Source organism: Coloeus monedula (assembly GCF_965178545.1).
Source record: "Coloeus monedula genome assembly, chromosome: 13".
NCBI lineage: Eukaryota > Metazoa > Chordata > Aves > Passeriformes > Corvidae > Coloeus > Coloeus monedula.
This window is the reverse complement of record NC_138793.1, coordinates 12975160-12996619: the sequence shown is the minus strand read 5'-3', so window position 1 is coordinate 12996619 and position 21460 is coordinate 12975160. Positions and strand designations below refer to the sequence as shown.

General features: G+C 48.2%; 1 protein-coding gene across 1 annotated transcript in view; it reads right to left on the bottom strand.

Moving 5' to 3' along the window:
* CFDP1 (craniofacial development protein 1) overlaps positions 1–21460 on the bottom strand; it is a 61961-nt gene that overhangs the window by 2346 nt on the left and 38155 nt on the right. Inside the window, exon 6 of the mRNA XM_082289777.1 lies at positions 3335–3493. Within this exon, the coding sequence (XP_082145903.1) occupies positions 3335–3493 (159 nt within the window). The remainder of the gene's footprint in view (positions 1–3334; positions 3494–21460) is intronic.

Below are 21460 nucleotides of genomic sequence, written 5' to 3'. Positions count from 1 at the left end.
GGGCTCCGAGAGGCCACAGGAAGGAAGCTGAGGGGTCATGCTGTATGTGCTCAGTGTCATACTGCTGGGTGTGTGGCTTTTCTCCCCCTCCACTGCTAAACACCAACCACAACCCCAGCTGGGAAGACAAGGACAGGAATTACTGATGTTCACCTGGGAACAACCCAATGGCCTGGGCAGTGACAGCCCAACCTACTGAATCTGAAGCTCCTTTGGCCCCTCTGCGACACCCATCTATCAACCTCAGCAAGGAGTCAGTCTCTTTCTCCTCCTCTTCCTCCCTGACTTCTGTGCCTCTCTGGTGGGCAGGGCCTGGCTCCTGGGGGATCGATATGGATCATGAACCAGGAATGCGGTCTCACAGCTGCAGCCAGCAGCGCTGCATGGAGGAGGAACCGCGACGTCATCCCATGGCGTTGTCCTTGGCTGGCCACAGCAAAGAGCTGTAGGTGACAGAGCAGACCTCCCAGGCACTACCTGTGCATACACTGGGGCTTGTGGGGCCTGGCCGGCTTGTGCTGCAGGCACACAGGGGCTGGAGGTGCAGATGCAAGCTGCAGGGTCGGCACAAGCCCCTCTGTGCTCTGAAGCCTGTGCTGGAGCTGCAGCTCTCTTTGTGCTCAGCCAGCTCCGTGCAGCCGACAGCAAGGCACCACCCAACATGGTGCAAAGTGCGTGAGCGAGGCACAAACATCCGTCCTGAGCTTGTCTAAACAACCTTTGCTACCTGAATCAATACCTTCCTGTAAATTATCAACCTGCCTGGAAACAGGGCAGCTGTGATCCATGGCAGAGCAAAGTAAATCCATTGGGAGCAAGGCTGTCTCTGCTAACAAGGGCAGCTGCAAGCTGCTCTGGGGAGGGTCTCAGTGGTGCTGCCTGTCCCCTGTCAGTCACCATCAGTCACCCGGTGCAGGAGTGCACGGGGCCGGCTGCTCCCCCACGGGGCTGCCCTACAAAGGTGGCCCAATTAAGAGGCCACTACACATTTCCATTTATAAAGCACATCAGAGAGATGAACAGCAAAGGGGATAGCTGCCTCTGCTCCTTACTCCAGCCACTCCTGTCAAAGCCAGGACAGGCCCTCAGGACCTGAACAGCCAGGCTGTAAAAGCCCAGATTCTACTCCTAAGGAAATGCAAATCACTAGATGGGGGCTGGTAGTACAAGGGGTGGAAAATCAGGCAAAGGACGACAGAGCCATTGGGCAGCACATGTCCCCTCTGTCTTGGAAATTCTAGGCCCAGGCTGTGGCTGGCTGATAACTAGCACTGGCAGCAGAAAGATGCCACAGCCCCACTGCTCCACTGATTGCCAGTGTTCTGGCCAGGCATGTGCAGCTGCTGGAGAAGGGCCAGGGAGGTATGAGGAGCTCTGGGCTGGAGCAACTTCTACAGGGTTAGCACAAAAAAGAAGTTTAGCCTGTCTTTGCTCCTGAGCAAAACGTAAAGCTTCCTGCCTTCCTTGAGACACACATGGACCATCTCTGTAAGTGCACAGGATGTGTGGCATCAAGCAAACATCTCCAGGAGTGGGCTGTAGCTTTCCTTGTCAGGCAGACATTTACAGTCACACAGCAGAACACATGGGGAGCAGAGGTTTCTAACAGCACCAGGGATTAAAGGCAGTGCCCTGCTCTCGCCTGCCTGGGTTGAAGGGTTAACAACAGCTCATTACAATTTTTATAGAGATGTGTAAATGATTGCCCACTGAAGGGTGAGCACGGTTGACATTATTAAAGGAGAAGAGGCAGCTGCAGAAGGCACAACAGGCTCCTGTGAAATGACCTGAGGCTGGCAGCAGCTGTGTCTGTGTGACCTGCCCCCCAGGCAGGCTGGCTGCTCTGTGACGATACTGCACCCTTAACACTGAGGTGGCCTGTAAGCAGAAATGCAATGGACTGTGCCTCCATTGGTGCTCCTCCCTTCTCCCTTTACCTTGAAGGTGAAAGTAATTCCTAGTGAGGAGATACTCCGTTGATCCCCTCACACTACGTGCCTGACTAGTATAAACATATTTGTAAGGAGCGTCTGAAGTTATCCTGGCATTATGTTCCTCATTTGTTTAATGACAAAAACTGCTTGCCAAGAGCTCAGCAGATTTTCTATCCTGGGATGTGACAGGCAGCAAAACCCAAAGCTGTCCAAGATTAAAGATGCTCTTAAAATTGCTGCTCTGCTTTGCTCATCTTTTCCATGTGCTGATCCCTTCTTTAGCCTTCAAGGACCATTATGTGAATCTGCAGAAAGGTTTGCCAGGCATGAAGAGCAAGCTGTCCTGCTTGAATGGGGTGGGAAAGGAAACAGCACTGGCAAAGAACAGTCGACATACTGGGTTTGGGCACACAAGAGATGACAGGAAACACTGCTCTGCCACACCTGTATGTGGTGTAAATCATTCACCTCCTTGGACTTCAGGGATCTTGGAGGAACAGCTGCCCCTCTCCAGCACTCCAACTGAATTGTTCTACTTGTTCAAGGGCATGGAACCAGAAACGGGAGATCTGATAGAGAAGGTGTGTTGTGGAAGGGTGCAAGACCAAACTGAAAATATCTATTTGACAGTTATAAAATACCTGTTTAAAATAGAAAAACCAATCTGTTGGAATGCAGAAGCTCTGAGTTTTTCCTGTGGAGTAGAAGAACAGCTTATAATAAAATATACATTTTACGAGCTGTCCACTAAGCTGGTTATGTTTTCCCAGAGCTTAGCAAAGCATTTGTACTGGAAATGCCACTTCTGATCTCATTATCACTCCCCGCAGTGCATGTTATTAACTTTCTCTTTTATTTACAGCATTGCCATTTACTTTTATGATACTTCCATTAACTTCATTGGAGTGAACATTGCTTGATGCACACAACCAACGCCCAGCGCTGCCATAATCCTTAATGCACCTTGCCAGCTGTTCTGGGCTTACATAAATCTTTATGCGGGAGGAGGGAGGACAGATGCAGCTGAAATGCATCATTTGAAGAACAGAATAAAAACCTCCCAAATTCAAAAAAGAAAACAGGACAAAGGCAATAGTGTTTCCTCATGGGGCGGCTGCATTAGACTGGTTCATGCTCTGTGCCACAAGCAGAAGACATGATAAAGCCAGACATTGGCTGGACTTAGAGAACTCACAAGGTTGTTAGCAGAGAGTGATAGGTGTTTGCAGACTTACCTGTCTCCCTGTGATGCTTACAGCAGCTACTGGCTTTATGTATCCCTAGAATAAATCCTTAAGAAATCCCATGGGTTTTTGAACTCTGTAGCCAGCAATGGGCTTCCCACATATAAAGGAAGTGGTGGGAAATCCTGGACTACTATTAGGTAAAGTCCCTCTTACCCGTCTTTCCCTCGGTTATGGATTGCCAGCTCCTCCACAATCCCCTCCTCCTCCTTGAAGTTCTCCCAGTCCAGTTTAGATTTCTCCAGTGTGCTCATCTTCTGCTTTTTGGCACCAATTTTCCCCAGGAGGCTACTCATACCGCTTGGCCTCTTCACCCTGACAGAGATTAGGGAGCAAATGTTGGTTAAATTCAGCGAGATGGCAATAAAAAACAGAGATGAGAAACATCATGGGTGAGAGTGGTGGCCTCGGTGGTGGTGAGCCACTGCCACCAAACAGGGGGCCACCAGCCCCAGGCAGCCTGGAGGCGGCAAGGTCACGCTTCCTGCAGATCCTGCTCTGCCGTTCCCCTGGAAGCAGCAGAGTTCATTACACACATATCTCAAGTGCTTGGTTTTTGTGAAAGGGCTTTTTCATTTATCTTCTTAAGGGAACAGAGAGCTTTCAGGCCAAAAGAGATCATTAAATCATCTAGTTTGACCCCTTGTATATACCAGGCCAAGCCATTCCACTGATCACCTCTGTCCTAAGTCTGGTTCTTTGTCTTCAGTTAAAGTGTTGTTTTCTGGAAGGCATCCAGCCTCAGTGCGTCACCACTGCTGACAACACATCTAGGAATTAACCATTTCATTGGTATTAATGCTTGCTTTTCTCTAGCTTTAGGTTCTGGTTGCTGCTGCTTATTCTAAATCCAAGAACGTTTTGGTCTCCAGGGAAGTCTCATTAGTGACGTACTTGTCCACCACTAATGAACCCACATCTGAATTATTTTTATGCAAACAGATAGAGCTCCTTATGCCTCTCATTGAAATGCATTTTGTCCCAGACCACACGTCACTTCTAAGGTTTAGTCGCCCTGCTCATGTTTCAGTGCTCTCTGAAGATGGTAGCACAGAATTGCCTGTAGCCCCCACCCTTCTCCTGATCTGTTTCTGTCCAAGCATCACCTAAATCCTCTTAGCTGCACACTGAATCCCAGTGCATGTGCACTGTGATCCCATACTGTCTCCCGGGTCCCTGTTTGGCAGGAAGACCCCTTGGTCTTTCATCTCCTTGTTCTTAGAGAAGTGAAATCCCACCCGCGTGGTGGGGCCCCCTAATCTCCCCTTTATGCTGGGAAATGCATACACAGGGACTCAGGTCAGCCGGGTTGCCCTCCAAGGAAGACAATTCTCAGGGATAGGAACCCGTAAAACAAACTTGTATTAACCCTTCTTAAACCCCCCCAGGAATGGGGGGCAAACAGCATCCCATTGAACTCGTGTTTACACACATTCCAGAGATAACTTCAGGTCTGCAGGGCCTTTGCCTCTGCAAGAAGCCAGAGAGGAAATGATTCTCGTTCCTGAGAGATGAAGGAATTTGGGAAGGGGGGCCCAAGGAAGGCAGCCAGGTGAGCATGGCAAATTGCTCTCCATCAGTGCTCTCTGAGCACACTCCTGCCCAGGGTTAGCCGTTCTTGGGAACGTATCCAAAGTTGTCCTTATCGGATCATTAGCATGGTTTATGCTTCCGTAATTTGCAAGCCTCTAAAGGAAAATAATTCTGCAGTTTATATGGAATTAAATCAAAGAAAATGACAACTCTGTAAGCCTCAGCCAGAAGACTCTCAGTGAAAGAATGACAGGCTAGAGTCACTTGGGGTTGCAGCTTCCTGACATAGATATATTTGGGATTAAGGACATCTTGGCAGGCTCCATAGCAACTGGACAAGGCTGCCTGCCCCTCCTCAATACTAGCCAGAGGAGCAGAAACGTCCTAGGACCTGGCCCTTTTACTTCCTTCAGTCCCTGCCCACAGCTGGAGAACCGGCCAACAGCCAGCAGTTTTTCACTCTGCAGGTACACAGAACAAGCTGGATGCTCTATGATTCACCTTTATTCCCAAACATCTCATCAACATGTCTAGAGCCCTTCACACCATGATCACACAATATAACCTTGATCCTTGCTCAGCCCCCAATTCTCCCTTACTTTTCAAGGCATGATGGCTCTACGTATCCTTACCTGCAGGTAGCAGGAAAGTGGTGTAAGGGGGCAAAATGGGCAAAGATGTTCTCAGCACAAGATAAAATTGGAGAAACTTGGTTCCCACATTTGGCTATCCAGGACTATACAAGCCTTGCTCAACCACCAAACCCAGTATCAGATGCGTATTCAAGATGTAAGGGAGTCAGAGGAGAGGAGATAGGACAAAGAATAAGGACAAACCAAATAAAATGTTGGGCAAGCATCCCCCATGGCACTCCCTGCTGCGCAGCTGCCTGGAAAGCAGAGCCTGGTGGTTGTGCACAGCAGTTCCTTAGGCTGCACTGGGAGGCCTTAAAGACGCCCTGAAACAGATCTAGGGAAGTGCTGTGGCTGATCCAGCTGGCAAAGCTCCTCTGCCCCAAGCCTGGCAGGCAGAAGGTGTTTAAATTAACACAAGGTATTCAATAACACATTTCTCTGAATACACTTAACTTTCCAGACACACTTGGGCTTAAGACTTTCCTACCTTTGAAGTGGGAAAAGCAGGGATGTAGAAATGAAGGGTGTTGTCCCTTGTCCCTAGATTTCTCCTAAATATTTTTTTGGGGAAAAAAAAAAAGTTTTTTGGCCAATTACCCAACAACCATCGCACCCATCCAAGGGCACCCACAGCTCATCTGCATCCACTGACCTTTCTGTGGGTGGAAGCCCACAGCCACTGTCAGTTGAAATACAGACAGGTCTGACTGCAAAGGACACAGCACACACCTGGAAAAATCCAACTGAAAGTTCTGGGATTTTTCCTGGGCGTTAGAGGAATCCCTGCCCTGCAGAGTGACAAGCAGGCTCAGGGGCAGGCTCACACATGCTGAGACTGATGCCTTTTTGGCTGAACCTTGAGCTGTTGGCTGCTGCCGGGGAAGAGCTGAGCTGGGACAGGGCTCCATCAGCCAAGCTGGGCTGCCGAACACGTCTCTGCATGAAACACAGACTGGGATGGGCTAACAGGCCACTGCTGTCCCCAAACCACAGTGGAGGATAGATGGGAGGGAAGGGAGCCAAAGGCAAGATGATTCATGGCCAGAGGTAGAAGAAGAGGTGGTGCTGGCTTCAGGGAGCAGGAGCTGCAAACTAGATGAGGGCTGCTCATCATGCATCTTTTCTCCCATGGCAATTCCTGGCGCACATCCATCTGTAATGGTACTCAAGGCCTCTGTATGTCCTCTTGGCCGTGGATCTCAGGAATATAGCTTAAAACATATAATTCACCCCGCGTTTGAAGCTACAGGGTCTGGGCTATGATATGATCCTCCATCAAGAGCATCCACATAATCACAAGAATACTCACAAGTCAACAGTTCCTTCAAGGCAAGGGAACCTCACAAAAAAGGGCAGGCTATGTTGCACCCTTGTGTTGATGACTACTCCAGAAATATTATTATGCAATGTCAGCCCCATGCTGGAAACTGGCTCTGGGCTGGATAGCCTGGTTCTGCTCCTGTCCAGACAATTCTGTGCTGCAGCAGCAGGACCAAGCTTGGGCCAGGCAAGGGGGCCAGGCACAGGCTGAAGGGACATGTTTGAGTCTGCTGCTGAGTCTTCACTCCATGCTGAGCCTTTTATCACCCTGAATAAATCCAGCAAACCTGGGGGTGGGAATTCCTATGCTTGTGCCAAAATGAAGTAAATGAGAAACATTAAAGTCCAATTAAAAACTTGCTTGGCCTTAAATGCCTCATCTGTTTAAAAAGCAAGTAAAGGGGCCTGATTAATTGCATTCAGTGCCAACAAGAGGAATTATTACCCTTTTTGTACTCATTAAGGGTATCTGCTGTGGCATCTTTAATCACTAAGGCATTTAAAAGAGAGAAAGTAATTTGCTAAGACATAATGGATTCCAGGGATGAGGATCAGGACAATCGCCTATTTAGGACACAAAGACATGCTCTGAATTTTCACAATTAAAAAGCACAGCCAAAGTCTGCCCCTGAACCAGCAAAAAAAAAGTGCTGGGGAGCTCTGCCTTGGTGGGGGGGATTCCCCTGCACCATCTAATGTCATCAGGACAAGGACTGTGCCCATGCCTCATCTGGCGTGGTCGTACACAGGGACAAGCAGCAAGCCATGGGGTCCCTTGCTGTCCCACCACAGGTGAACACGCTCTGTATCCCTGTCCTTAACAATGAGGCTTCCCCCCCACATTTTGGTGCAAGTCTGCAGCCTGACCAGGAGCTTGGAGAATTGCTGCTATAGCAGTGATGAAGTGTCACTGCCACATGTAATCCCTGATGGCTTGTGACACAAAGGTCAGCAGCGTCTGGGAAATGCCTATCTGCTTAAAAGAGGTGGACTTCACCACAAGCTTTAGAAAATAATATTCCAGCAATTGGGAACATGGCTACAAAGGTCTCATAGTGCATCCCACCAGCCAAAGCAAGATGGCTTTCCTCTCCCACTCACCCAGAGACAGGTGCTCTGAAGGTCTCCTGACACCAATCCCACATGCACCAAAGCTTCAATACTTCATCAGCCTTTCACTTATGTAAGTCTTCCCCAATGACTAGATTTCTTTGCTCAGCCTATGACTTGATATCTTCTTCCTAGTAGCTACTTAAGAACAGATCATTCCCTCACTTTTTTGCAGCAGCCTTTTATGTCTTTGAAAGCTTTTCATATTGCTCCCCCTCCAGCTTGCTCTTTCCTAGACTAAACAATCCCAGGTCCTTTCAAGCTTTTCTCATTCCTCATGGTTTCCAGCCCTCTAACCGCTCTCACTGCTCTCCATCGACTCTCGGCTATTGGCCCATATATTCCCCAAACGCAGCATCCAAAATGGGAATAGCACGAGTGACGGATTTACCAGCACCGGGAGCGGGGGAATGCTTCAGATGCCTTGGGAAGCACGCAGCTCCTTACATGGCCCCCTATGACGTGTGCCTTTTTCACAACCATGTGACAGCAGTGACTCATGTTGAACCTGTGATTCACCAAGATATCTGTCTGCTCCACTGGTGCCAAGCCACTTCCTTCCTCCATCCATGCAGAACATTCCTGCTATCCAAAGGCAGAGCTCTGTGCTGCTCCTCCTGTTTGCCCTCACATTTCCCTTGACACAGCAGATCTCGGATGTCTTTGCAAATCAGCCTCTCCGATCCACAACAGCCATGCTGCAGCTGTTGAAGAGGAACACACTAGGGAAAGCACCTCCTGTCTTTGTGAAATACCTATGGAGACTATTTAGCAGCTGAACCAGCACCAGTTGGCCAAAGAAGATCAAGGTGACTGGCCAGAAGCAGGCAGGGACCAGCAGGGTCTGACTGCAGGAGCTGACAGATCACATCCAACACCAATGAACAAACTGAGCCCAAAGGACACTTAATGTTGGCCAAGGAGCCAGCAGTGTCCCCAGCTTTAGCCTGACCTCCACCCTTGGGAATCTGAAACCCTCTGCTGCTCTGTTTCTCCTGGCTCCACAGACCACAGACCCTGGGCTGCTTCTCCATCCACCTTGTAGTATCCTCCTGGTTGTGGATAACAGCTGCTGTAGCAGGAAGGCCCTGCTTCTATCATCTATCAATACTTTTAAGAAGTTGTCAATTTGTAAGAAGAAAACGCTGAACACAAAACAGGATATTACTGAGTCTTAGTTAACACTCCAGTGCTCCCTCACCCCTCTTCTTGTTATGCCACATTTTGTGGAAATAGTGTGAGCAAACACACAGAAGAGGATAGTCACTGATGTATGCAAATCACAAATGAATTGCTTGTTTTCCCCCCACTAATGAAACCCAGCCCTCTGAGCCCCAATTAAACAGTGGCAAATAACCTGTTCTGCTAATGAGGGCCTTGTGACAAAGCAGCTGCTGCAAGACTTGGACCAAGAAAAGAATTTTTTTAGATTATGCTGATTCCACCAAGGCATCCTGCACACCTTGCAGCTATGGGGTAGAGGAGACAAGACAACAGAGTGGGGCACCTTCTCTGGCCTGACTGCAGGGTTTTGCACCTCCCAGAGCAGCGACAATTTAGTGCTCGACACTCCATCACATTCTAGCATCCATCCAAAAACATCTGGTGACTCTCCAGGAGGCACTGAAGAGCAATCTTTCTTTCTGCAGAAATAAACGTGGACTCACAGAGATGACATGATTCCATCAGTAGGAAATCTTGAAAGGCCAGGAAAGCCCCTGTACCGTCTGCCCCAGCCCTTGGAAGCAGATTATCAGAGATCACCTTTACCAATTACCATTTTAAAAGGCAGGTTACACCTACAACCTATAAAAATCCACTTTCAAGCAAGGTTCGGAACTCAGATGGATAGTTTTTGTTGCGTGTTAGATGATGAGACTACTGCAAGGGAGAGTGCATTTATGATGTCTGGCCGAAGAGGACAAGCAGGAGGCATCCATTCCCAGACCTCCAGTATGCCTGAATGGCTTTCCAGTGGCTTCAAGCAGAAGAACCCAACTCAAACATGCACTACAACACCAACCACTTCCCTGCTGGCTCCTTGCAGCGCTGAGCAGCATGTCAGATCCCACCACCAGGACAGGGAGCTGGCAAGTAAATGTCACCAAGTGCAAAAAGATGGCATCTCAGGCCTCGCAGCCTTTAAAGGACCACCCTGACCACCCAGCCCTGGCTCTCCTGCTGCCCCTCTCCTGCAGCCCTTCCTCACTGGAACTTGTGATACTTACTTGCAGCACAGCAATGGCAGCTCTGTTCCTGTAACCCCAAGTGCTTTGATGGCAGGGATTCAGGTGAGAAGCTTGCCCACTCAGCAAAGAGAGGATTTTGGACATAGTAGTATCTCTTCCTTCCACGATCTGCTGTAAAGCTGAATAGTTTCCTTAACTGCAGGAAATGGTTCTCATGCAAACTAACCACAGCTGGGCAACTGATGCAGCCAGTAAATATTTTCATTTTAATAAAGTGGAAGATTCCTGCCCAGAGCACCACGGATCACTTGCCCTGCTGTCCTTCCTTCTGCATGCAAGGGTGTGAGACTGCACAAGAAGGATGAATGCAGAGACCGGGGGTTGGCCCATGTGCCCACTCTGCTGTTCACTCCCAGACCATCTTCCTCAACAGAGGAGTGAAAACGGTGGCAGGGAACAAGAGGGGCACGTGTCAGGAAGGCAAGCATGGTGCCATATGCTCCTGAACGTCAGGATGGTCTGACTAGAGGGACCAGACAGCAGCAGAACGACAGTGCCCGGTATTGCCAGCGTGCAGAAACCTTCCCCAGAATGATATAACAGGTCTTGTTCTTCAGAACCTAAAACTGACCAGCTCTTCTCACCCCTCACCCCACATAACCAGCCAAGGACAGAAAGTCTCCCAAGAAAAACCCAACTGCATTTCTACTTTCCCTTCCTGTCCCCTACTTGGCATTGTTTCCCAAACAGGCTCTCAGGTGGATGCAGAGAGCAGCCTGGCTTGTTCTCAGCTCTGCCTGTCACAACAGGTATTTAAAAAAGCAAACAAGAAAGCCTCCCTAACACCAAACAAACAAACATTGAAATCCCAGCTGGAAAAAAAAGCAAGCAAGGAGGAAATGAAGATAAAAGCAGGGTGGATGGTGCTGGAGAATTGGCGATGATCCTGTTTGGAGGGCACTGCCCAAGGCAGGCTCTCAGGGAGAGGACTGATGGACTCCCACCACCCAGCCAGGGCAGTGCAGCCCAAGGAAATCACTGCCAACCCAGTGGTGCCTGTCCATATGCTCCACTTGCTGAGCAGGTACCCAGCATTCACACCCTGAAGCACACACGAACTGAGCCAAGAACCTGCCTGAAGTGCTCTAGGAGTAGTGGGGACTTGATGCAGGGTTGTATCATTGTGGTGAGGTCTGTCAAAGTTCCTGCACTCTGAAGAGCAACATGCATGAAACCACTGTGGAAAAGCAGCTATGTCTGGGACAAAACCCATTGTGTGGTGCTACAGGCCACAGCAAAGCAGGCAGCTGTGTCCAAAGGCAGTAAGAGATGCAAGTGCAGGAGGAAAATAATCCCGCCTGTGATCCTGCTAGCAGACCAAGGCAGACTGACTTCTGCTGCATGGAGGGCTTTGCTGACAGGAGTCAGTTCCTGGTGAAAATGCTCTGATTGCATCCCTGCAAAAGGAGGATGGTCTGACTGCAGCAGGACCAGCCTCAAGTACTTATAAGGAACAAGGAAATGAGGGTTTTAACTCGAGTTGATAGTGTGAGTTAACTTTTCTCAGGCTTTTGTTCAGGCTTGCCAACCCAGGCTGACCCCAAGTTGCTTTGTCATCACTGCTTTTCCAATCACAACAGCTAAGCCAAACCCCAGGTCCTTTCTGATTTCTAATGTCACCCCATTCTCCCTGAGACCTCAGACAGCCTCACGGTGGAGACTCCTACATGAACAGTGATGTTCACACCTTTCTTCTACTCACAGGAAGTCTTTGACACTGGATCCATTGAGTCAAGGAGCTAATCCTTGAGGAGGATCACAACTAAAGCATACTAGTGTTCAAATAGCAGTGTGACAGAGAGACAGCAGAGGAGGTCTAACCTCTCCAGAAGGGAGAGTGATAGCTCTCCTTCGCACAGCCAGGTTCTATGTTGAAAAGTTTAAGATGGGGATAAAAGGCACAGTCAGGCAAGGACAGCCAGACCACTCCACCCCAGCAATCGAAGCCTGGCTGAGATGATGCGTTTTCCATCAGCATGGAGACGCAAGGGCAGATGCAACAGAATAAAAGCCCACGTGATGTTGCCCTGGTGAGGGCTGCTGCAGGCAGTAGCACAACTTGCCACGGGCACAGTTGATTCTGGATGTGTTTGTGTCTAAATATAGCCAGTGGGGGAACAAAGATTTGTCATGGGAAAAAACCATGTCACTCCCAATTCCCAGCAACAGCAGCACGCGATGGCCTGCTGAAGGGCAGTACTCCAGTATTCCAGGTTTATTGTTGGATTTGTTATTAATCCAGCACAGTGAGTTTAAGTGTGACTTCAGAAGTTGTGCAATGCTGCTCTGGCAGAGTGCACTTCACCTTGAGGAGGGAAATAAGTGTCATGGAACTGGCTTTTGAACAGCAAAACTGATGCAGCAGTTGGTGAGGGGGCTTGCAGAGCACCATGCCATGGGCTGCCAGCAGACAGAAATACTTCATCCTATCTTCATGTCATGGACTGTACTGGATAGGCCTTTTCGAAGTGCAAAGCTGGAAAAAGAGACCTAAGAGCTTCCTTGCTCCAAAACAGGACAGCACCCTATTCTCCAGTCCACTTCCCAAACTGGGGGACAACCTAGCAGTAAATAGACATAATATTGCACACATCAATACAATTATTCCAGGAATAAAACCAGTGCTGGCTCTCCACGTACAGTAAAAGGCAAACTTGCTGAGCAGGGAAGGGATGGGATGTTCCAGCTCAGGAATGTCAGAGAGCAGCAGCAGTATCACAGGTGCACAGCTCTGCCAGAGCTGGCCTTTCCTCAGCCAGGTCCCATTCTGTGGCACCTAGGTCTGCATCCACTTCTCTGGAGGGCCTGGAGTCTCATTTTACAGGCTCTGGAGGATGTGCTCATTAAAAAGCATATCAGTTCTTGGGGAGCTGACTGGCTCAGGCAGAGCCCCTGACCCTCAGGTTCCCTTATCAGCAGGAAGGGCTCATTAGGGATTGGACCAGGGTTTCCTGCTCAGGACCGAACCCTTTGTGAAGGGACTGCTGCCATGGAGAACCCACTTCCTAACAGCCAGAGGAAGCAAAATATTTCCCTTTGGCCTTTGAGATGAAGTTGCTATGGGGTGGATATCAACAAAATAAAGTTGCACTTGTGAAGCTGGGCAGCACTCAGCCATGCACAGGCTGTTACTGCAGGATAAAGGTACTCCCAGCAGCATCCCCGCCCGCCCCAGAGCCAGGGACAATTCAGAGCAGCATAAGGCCCCTCTGTACCAGTGTAACTGCAGCTGCCCTCCGGGCTGTACTGGCAGAACTATTTTAGCAAAAACAAAATCTCGCACCCTCCTAATCAGTATGGCATTGTGTGGAGCCCAGGGCTCGCTCTGGCTCCCCTCCAGCCTGAAGCACAGAGGCTGTTTCAGCAGCAGACTCTGCTAACGCACTTGCAGCAGGCCAGCCAATTATATTACAATATCCGTGCACAGAGTTCAACGGGAGCTTAACTGAAAGAGCTGTAGCATTCAAATGACTCCTGATACTATGAAGACGTTAAGGACTCCAGGCCAGCACTAACCAGCCCTGTCTGATGCTCGGCTGACGGGTAAGGACCTGTTACTTGGGCTTGGTCTACAGCTAAAGCTACGCCCCTGTTACACACAGCACTGCCACTGAGGCCAAATGCTGATGGAGCTGCCCCTTCCCAGCTGGAAGCTACAGTCACTCCTCATGTGAGCTCTCCTCCACCCAGGGCATCCATGCAATACAAACCAGACCTGCTCCTGCCACTGAAGGACTACATACGTGCACTAGAACTCACCAAACTGTTCCCACATGGACTAAATTGAATTTGCAAAGCACTGCTTGTATTAATTAATTTTATTGAAAAATCTCATGAATGCTCTTCATATATATTTTATGCTGGTTTTAAGTTCTTCAAACATTTAGGGATAATCAGTGTGTCAGTTTCAGATGGATTTTGTTACACCAGCACAGAACCAGTGCACCTCCCCCACTCCACGGTGATGGGCTAGGTTTAATCTTGTATGTTAGTGCTGCCACTGAGAGTGGCAAGAAATGCCACACTCAGTGTGGGAAATGTGCAGGGGTGGGGGAGGAAGGTGTCCTGCTTCTACGATTTTCACTTCTGACCCAATGGACAGAAATCAGCAGAAATACACACATATGCAAGCTGCCAGTGAGCTTACACTCCTACGTGGCTGTGAGGCATCTCACACCCCAACAGCAGGTAAGAGCAAAAAATAAAAGTGAGAGAGCACGATGTGTTTGGCATTCAGGTCCAACAGGTTGGTGACCTGAAAGATGTCAGAAGCTACTGCAGGCAGTGTCTGTGCACTTGCTGGGCTCCAACTTGGGTCACACACTGGAGCATTTTAGAGTAACACCCTGCATTACGCCCATATTTAGCCATGGAAATAAGTGTGACTTGACTTTCAAACACTTGCAGCTCTCACTGACTTCACTGGGTTCAGTTGAGACGTTTCAAATAAAAGAGTAACGAGCACAACTCTGGGCTGGGATCAAGCACAGGCCATTTTTATCTTAAAAGGCATTTGTTTGAGAACATTCAGAGCTGCTAGAACCAACAGCACTGAAGTTATTTCACCATGCAACCTTAAAAATGTTGACAGCTTTGTCTGCAAAATGACATGGATTAATTGGTGACCAATCCTTAAAAAAAGAATAGCTAGAAAAAAACTGCTGGCAAACAGAGGAGAAATTCTTCCTCTCTTCAGAGGCTCACTCCTTCCTCCTTTGTCTAACAGCAGATCTTTTGTTCAAGACTTCAGCTGCAAGCAGCCCCGAGGTACGCAGGGAATGTCTTGGTTATGATGAGCTCTCCACACTGGTGCACAGACTTAGTTTCAATCAGCAGAGAAACCACTCCAAATCAGGCCTAAGAAGTCCTGCTAATGGAATTGTTCCAGTGCTAAAGGGATTTCAAAGTGAATGAGTGTGGATGGCGGAGCAGCTGGTGTGACTCCCAGGTTGCTCTTTACAGCGCAGTGTGCCATGCAAGGAGGATCCAACACCCTAACCACCCTTGAGAAAACAACCTCCAGTGTCCCCCCAGCAATGCAGAGCCCCTGGGTCTGTCCCTGTGGCTCCTAGACAGCCTTAGTGTTTAGTTCTGGTTAGCTTCCCACTGTATCAGATCAATGCCAGCCTTTGATCAAAATGAGGTGAGAATGGCAGGACAGAGGCAGGGAGGGACCCCCCTCCTAGCCCAGCAATTAATCTGACAGCTTGAAGAATAGATATGATTAAAACAAATACACCGCCTTCCACTGGTAAATGTTAACAAAGCTCAGCAGCCTAGGAGAGGAGAAAGTTCCCAGGAAATTAAGTGAGGGTGAAGGAGAATCAGGACTGCATACCACAAATGCACCATTACAACGAGCAACAAGCTAGAGCCCGGTGGAGTGGTTGCTTTGGAGTGTTGTGCAAGTTAACCAACAGGATAAATATAATACATTATCTTCCAGTGGAAAGCCTGGCCTGGCAGCATGTGGGACTTTGGGGAACCATAAATGTTTGGGCACTGCTACAAGCAGCCATAAAACAAAAATGAGGGTTTGATCACATTTAATTGCTTTTGGGAAGGGTAATATCACTGGGGGATCCATCACAATTACGTTCTCCTGTTCCAGCGCAGATTAAGAGCTGGCCCAATGATCCAGATCAAAGAGGGTATTTCGGGGGTAAGGAAAGAAGAGAAATACCCTAAAAGCTTTAAAGATGTTTGCCATATAAAACATGGTGTCCAGCTAGGAGAGAACAGACAAAAAAAGTCAATTGATGAAAGAATGTATTCTTCTTCTCAACAACAACTTTCTCAGTTGTTTCAACAACTTTCTAAGGCTACAGAAAAGCTTAGTAACAAACCAGAGGACAGTGCAGAGCCCAAAATGTATGTAAGAGGAGATACTAAGATTATCCTCTGTTTTTCTTCCAGGGCTTGACTGAAGTGTTTTACATGTCTGAGCTGGCAAGGCCACCTCCCAGTGCCTTTCAGCTTTGGCAGCACTCACTTAGAAGAGCTGCCCTTCCTCTTCCCAGGGACCCACCTCACTGGAAATAGATTTCAAGTCCCCAGAGGAAGAAAATGGAAACAGCTGACTTCTCCCAGCCACAAGCTCAGTTGTCACCTTCCTGCTGAAGGCAGGCAGAGGGCTCCCAAACAGATTTTGCAGCTAATATCCACCTACCAAAATCTGCTCAGAAAGCCAAAGCTCTCCTTGAGCATGGGGACTGCAACCCGGCAAGGCTCCCACTACCTCCAGCAGCCTCATGCAGAGGGGCTGGCAGGGCCAGGGCTTTCATGACACATCATCTCTGGAATTCACTTCGAGTGTCCCACAGCCTCTGCTTGGTACAATGCCAGAGCTGTTTCTCAAATCCTGCATGACCTACCAGCTGTTGAGGCAAACCAGCAAGGCACACATTACCCAGAGAGGAGACAAGATCAGTGGACTGCTGATGAATGATGAACAGACTAATGCTTCACAAAACACACTCCACGCTCTTGGTTGGAGGGAACAGGTTCAGCTCCCTGGCTTCCCTAGAGGAGCCTGCATGATCCCAGGAAGGCCTTTAGTCCCCTTCTAGCAAGACCTTTGCCTCAGGAGACAGAGAGCTATGCAGCAGCACTGAGCAAGGCAGGCAGGTTGCCAGCTGAGGACTCAAACTCCTTCAGGGAACTGTAACAGTTACGTGGTAAATGCATTAACCATGGGAACAGCTTCCCAAAGGATGTGGTGGATCCCAAATTGTAAGTCTTTCCATTGTGAGTGGATGCCTCTTTCAGAAATGCAGACTGTAGTTCAACCACAAGTGCTTGCAGAGAGCTCTCAGGAAAATGCCACGAGCCCAGAGAAGGCAGGGGCTCAGACAGGGCACCCGGGCAGGCCCTTTGAACCCTCAAGCAACTAACCTACAAGATTCCTGCCCTTTGCACTATGCCATGGAAATTCAAGGCTTTTCTTGGCTATGCTCCTTTTCCATGTCTCTGTCCAGCCCAGTTTTCAGCTGTGTCTGTGATCTGCTCCAGGACAGCTAAATTTCCTTTGACCCAACTTACTGAGCAATCCTCTGAACCTTGTCACCCTCTCAAGCCGGTTTTATTTCCTTGTTTTTCAATTACAATCAGATCTCCTAGTGAAAGTTTTTCTGCCTCATAGCTTGAGATTATGTTCCCCCAGCACCAATTTCTTGGCAAAACTCGAAGATAAGGACTAGTCAAAGTCTTCACAGCATGCAGCACCCAATGACCCACACTGCTAGAGTCAGGTCACTCACCATTCTGCCTACTCTCAGTTCCTGGAGAGCAGTCCTTGGCAAGAGAGAGAAGAGACTGAATCTCACTCATAGCGTAACTCCTCATTTTCTTTAACTTCATCTGTGACAACTGTACCAAGGCTGTCGCACTCTGCCTAGGAGCCGCCTCAGGATCCCCTGACGCTGGTACTGCAGTGTGCTCACTGATGTTAAACACCCAGTTATGTCTGTATTCTGTGTCCTCTCCTGTCAAACCAGATGCCTCAAGCTGCTCAAAACGTTTGGTGGTTTCCAGTGGAGAATCTGCTTGTGAACAATTCTGATGCACTTCAAAGGCTACTGTTAGCAAAAAGGGAGAAAAATACGGGAAGGGGAGAGGAGGGAAGGGAGGGGAGAAGGAGATGCTTTGCCCTGCTCCAGACTTCGTGCTACTGGGCTCTCTAGCACCAGGACGAGGCTCTTCAAATAGCCAGGTACAAGGAGGACATGCTGAACCTCCCAGGAGACCAGGAAGAAGCAGGAAGCTTTCTGCACAAACAAAAAAAACCTCCCTTATCTGCCTCAATCACAGTAGTATTTGGACAAAGCGTTCTTGCCTGTATCTGGACTGTAATCTGGTGTTTCAGCAGGGCTGTTCTCAGGTCTCCAGCAACATTTAGCTGATCCACATGTAGCCTGGTGGAAGGTGTTATTCTACCATACATAAAGTTCCTCCTTTTCTTATCTCTTGGCTTTTGAGTTTCTAGTTCTCTTCAGGGTCTATAATCAGGGATTTGAGTTTATTTATAACCAATAAGAAGTCACAGCCTCCTCCATGATATCTAAGCTACAGCACTTCTTCCATGACTCTTTTCCTTCCATTCACAAACTTAAACCACTTCCATGAGCAGAAAAGGCAAAGCAAGGTAAAGTCTTGCCAAGGGAAGAAGCTCTCCCATTACTCTCACCCAAGAAAGTGGCACAAAGGGAAAAAGACCAGAAGGGATGGCTCACATCCCTGGGTCATGGCAGAGAGCTGGAAAAGGCTCATCTCCAGGAGGATAGAGTGCCAGCACTTCTTTTATTAACTCAGCCAGCAGCTGCAGAATTTAAGCTTTATTAAAAGCCTATTTTTCCCTTGCTGCTGCAAAGGAAACCAACTCCCTCCTCTCCCCTCCCAAATAAAAGGCCAAAGTCTGCAGGCAGACATCCTGTAATGTCACCTTAGAAAGAGGTGGCAACCTGACTCATCTTAGTGGAACATGCATGGAGCAGCTTTACTTCAGGTTACAACAAATGAAATACATTGCTCCCACTGCTGATCCTTGCTTGGAGGCTTTATTATGAGCAATCCAACAAACCTCCAATATTCTCTGATTACAAGTGCAAAAAAGGAAAGGCAGGGAAAACAGGCGGGCTGGATTTTGATGCTCTAGGCATCCAAAGTCTCCCACTTTGCGGCATTGCTGCATGCAGGGGCCCTCTCTCCTACAGACACATGCTGCATGACAGGTCAAAAAGAAACCATTTAAACAGCCTTCCTATGACACATTTTAATATAACACAAAGAAGAGATTGTGTTATTTGTCAGGTCAGAACAACAAGAGATGGAGAGCACTGAACTTACTAACCACTTACTAAATATTGTTCTCCAATGGCTATTCTAAGCCTACCTCAATTTATAGATTAATCTGCTGGATCAGTAATTTAGGCTATTTGATGACTAGCATTTAGAAGTACATATTTCTGGGAAGGCTGAAAACGTGCTTGTGATTTACAAAATTACTGCAGGGTCTCTAGTGGATTATTTGTCAGAAGCAGGTGTTCAGCCTTAGCCACATTCTCCCTTCTCTCCCCACATCCAGGTTTAATATCAGCAATGAAATACCAACTGTTCCTGAAGCATTTACTCTAAAACAGCAAAGCAAGTGTGAGTGTTGTCCCCCTTCCCATTTCTAGCCTGCTGCCACACAATGTTAAGGCTTTAGGATGATGTATATCAACCAACTGGGGTGTGGGGGGAAACGGGACCGGAAAGCATCCAAGTAATCTGTGTGCTCTGCACACCCTGGGGAGAGTTCCCAAAGCCTGCCATGACAAGGAACATTCCTCCCCTGCATCGATGCTCGTGGAGGAGGATGGTGCCAGCTGAACAAAACAGATTTGAAGAGGGAAAGAGCCAGTCTGCCTCTGTTTGCAGCTAGCCCCTCCTTTTGCCCAGCCCTTTCTGACTCTGGCCCCAAGCTGCTGCTATCTTTCAGGCTTGGGTTGGGATTTCCTCTGGAGCCTGTCACCAGAGCTCTTTAAAATGGCAGTTGGAACCCTCGCTAAACACCAGACTAACCATCCTTCCTCAAACACTGAGTGCATGGGCTCCAAAACCCTCCTGAAGCCTGCAGTGTCTGCAAAGGCAGTAAGCAGTGCTTCAGCTGGCTCTCAGCGTGGCCCATTTCATAACACAAAAGGAAACTCAAATCCCTCAGGGCTCAGATTTTTTCCAAACTGGGTAAACACACGCAAACACACATTATTTGCATGCACAGCAACTGGGACAAAGGATCTGTGGCCAGGTAGGTATCTAACTGGTGGTCCAGGCATGTGGTAACATGTGTGCAATCCTAGTAATCTTGAGCTAAAAGAGACTTATCTCTAGACTGACTCTGTGCTGCTTCCAAGACTTGCTTTGAGATTAAAAAGCAGCCTTTGTTGTTTGGAATATTACCATATTAGAAAAAAACCCACCCCTGCTCAGCCCCCCACCCCAAAGGTTTAGTTTGTAACCCAAAACATCAGCGCCTTAATAACAGAAGGTCAAAGCCCTCCAGTCATTAGGCAGATTATATTTAAGAGCCCTATGTGCAGCTGATCAGAGGCTTATTCCTTAAAGGATTGAAATGGCAAGCCAGCGCACCTCAGCAAGCAATCTTGTTTAATAGTCAATTAGCAGAGATGTGCTCTTCTGAGCTAAAGATCACTGCAGACAAAAAAAGAAATGCACCACCGTCAGCTATTCCTCCATTTCTGCTATTAAATCAAGCCAGCTGGTCTGCTCTTTCTTTTAGCTGGTAAGGCTGGGATGCAGTTACAAGTCACACAGCAGTTTTATTCCAACCAGGATGGTAACATTCTTGATAATAAACAATTTTTTTAGACTAGAAGGGGGGCTGGATAGACTGAGAAGTCAATAGTAAAACTCCAACTTTTTCAATACAAAGTCTTGTCTCTGAGCATGTAACTAAACTAGGGCAAGATACAATCCTCCAGCAGTGACTCCCCTTGTAGCTCCAGATACCTAAACCCCACATGGCAGTGCCATACATCTGGGAGGAGGAAGATCTAACTAAAGGCAGATTTGCATAGTGTTGATTTATTAGTACCCACGAAATTACAGCAAGGGCAGGCCACCTACATCCAGCCACATGTTGGCAACAAGAAGTGCTGCAAACCAGAGCACACACCCAAGTTCCACAGGCACATGGACATCAGTGTAACCAAGAGCACATGGGAACTCTTCTCTAGAGCTGCCAGCTCCAGCATTCAAAAGCGCAGTCAGCCTCCACACCCCCTCCAGCTGACGTTTGCTTGAAGCCAGGCATTGCAGAAAAGAAGAAAATCAGAAGCAGCAGTAATTTGCCTCCTAGTTTTCTACCCTAGCTTAAGCCAGCCAGAGTGACTATCCTTTCCTTCCAGCCATTAGAGGCAGAAACATCCTTTTCCTTGCTCCAAAGCAGAGATTCTCACCTGATCACTTTCCCTCAAGACTTGAACTTTAGAAGGAAAATTTGCCAAGTATTTGCAGACTTGGCATTTCATTCAAAGGTAGCATCACCCCCTCCCACAATCAGTCAAATGTGACACTGGGTGACTCAATTTGCAACAAGAGGCTTGTGCTGGTTGGTTAAGAGTAGAGCAGAGCCATTATCTAGAACCCAGTCTGGAGAGTCTGATGGAAAGGTTTATGCCACCAAATCAGTGCTCTTCACAGAGTTCCTTTCTTAAGAGTTTCAGCAGAAAGACTGAAGGGTTAAACTGCTCATGGACTCTGAATGACCATGTTGTGGCCACAGACCATGTGAATGACCCTCTAAAATCCTCTGTGCTGGAGAAGGTGAAGTGCAATATCATGCTACAGAGAAACACAGTTACTACTGCAACCTTCCAGGCAGCAGCAAGAGCAGGGTATGAAATCTGTCCATACTGGCCCAGAACCATGGAATT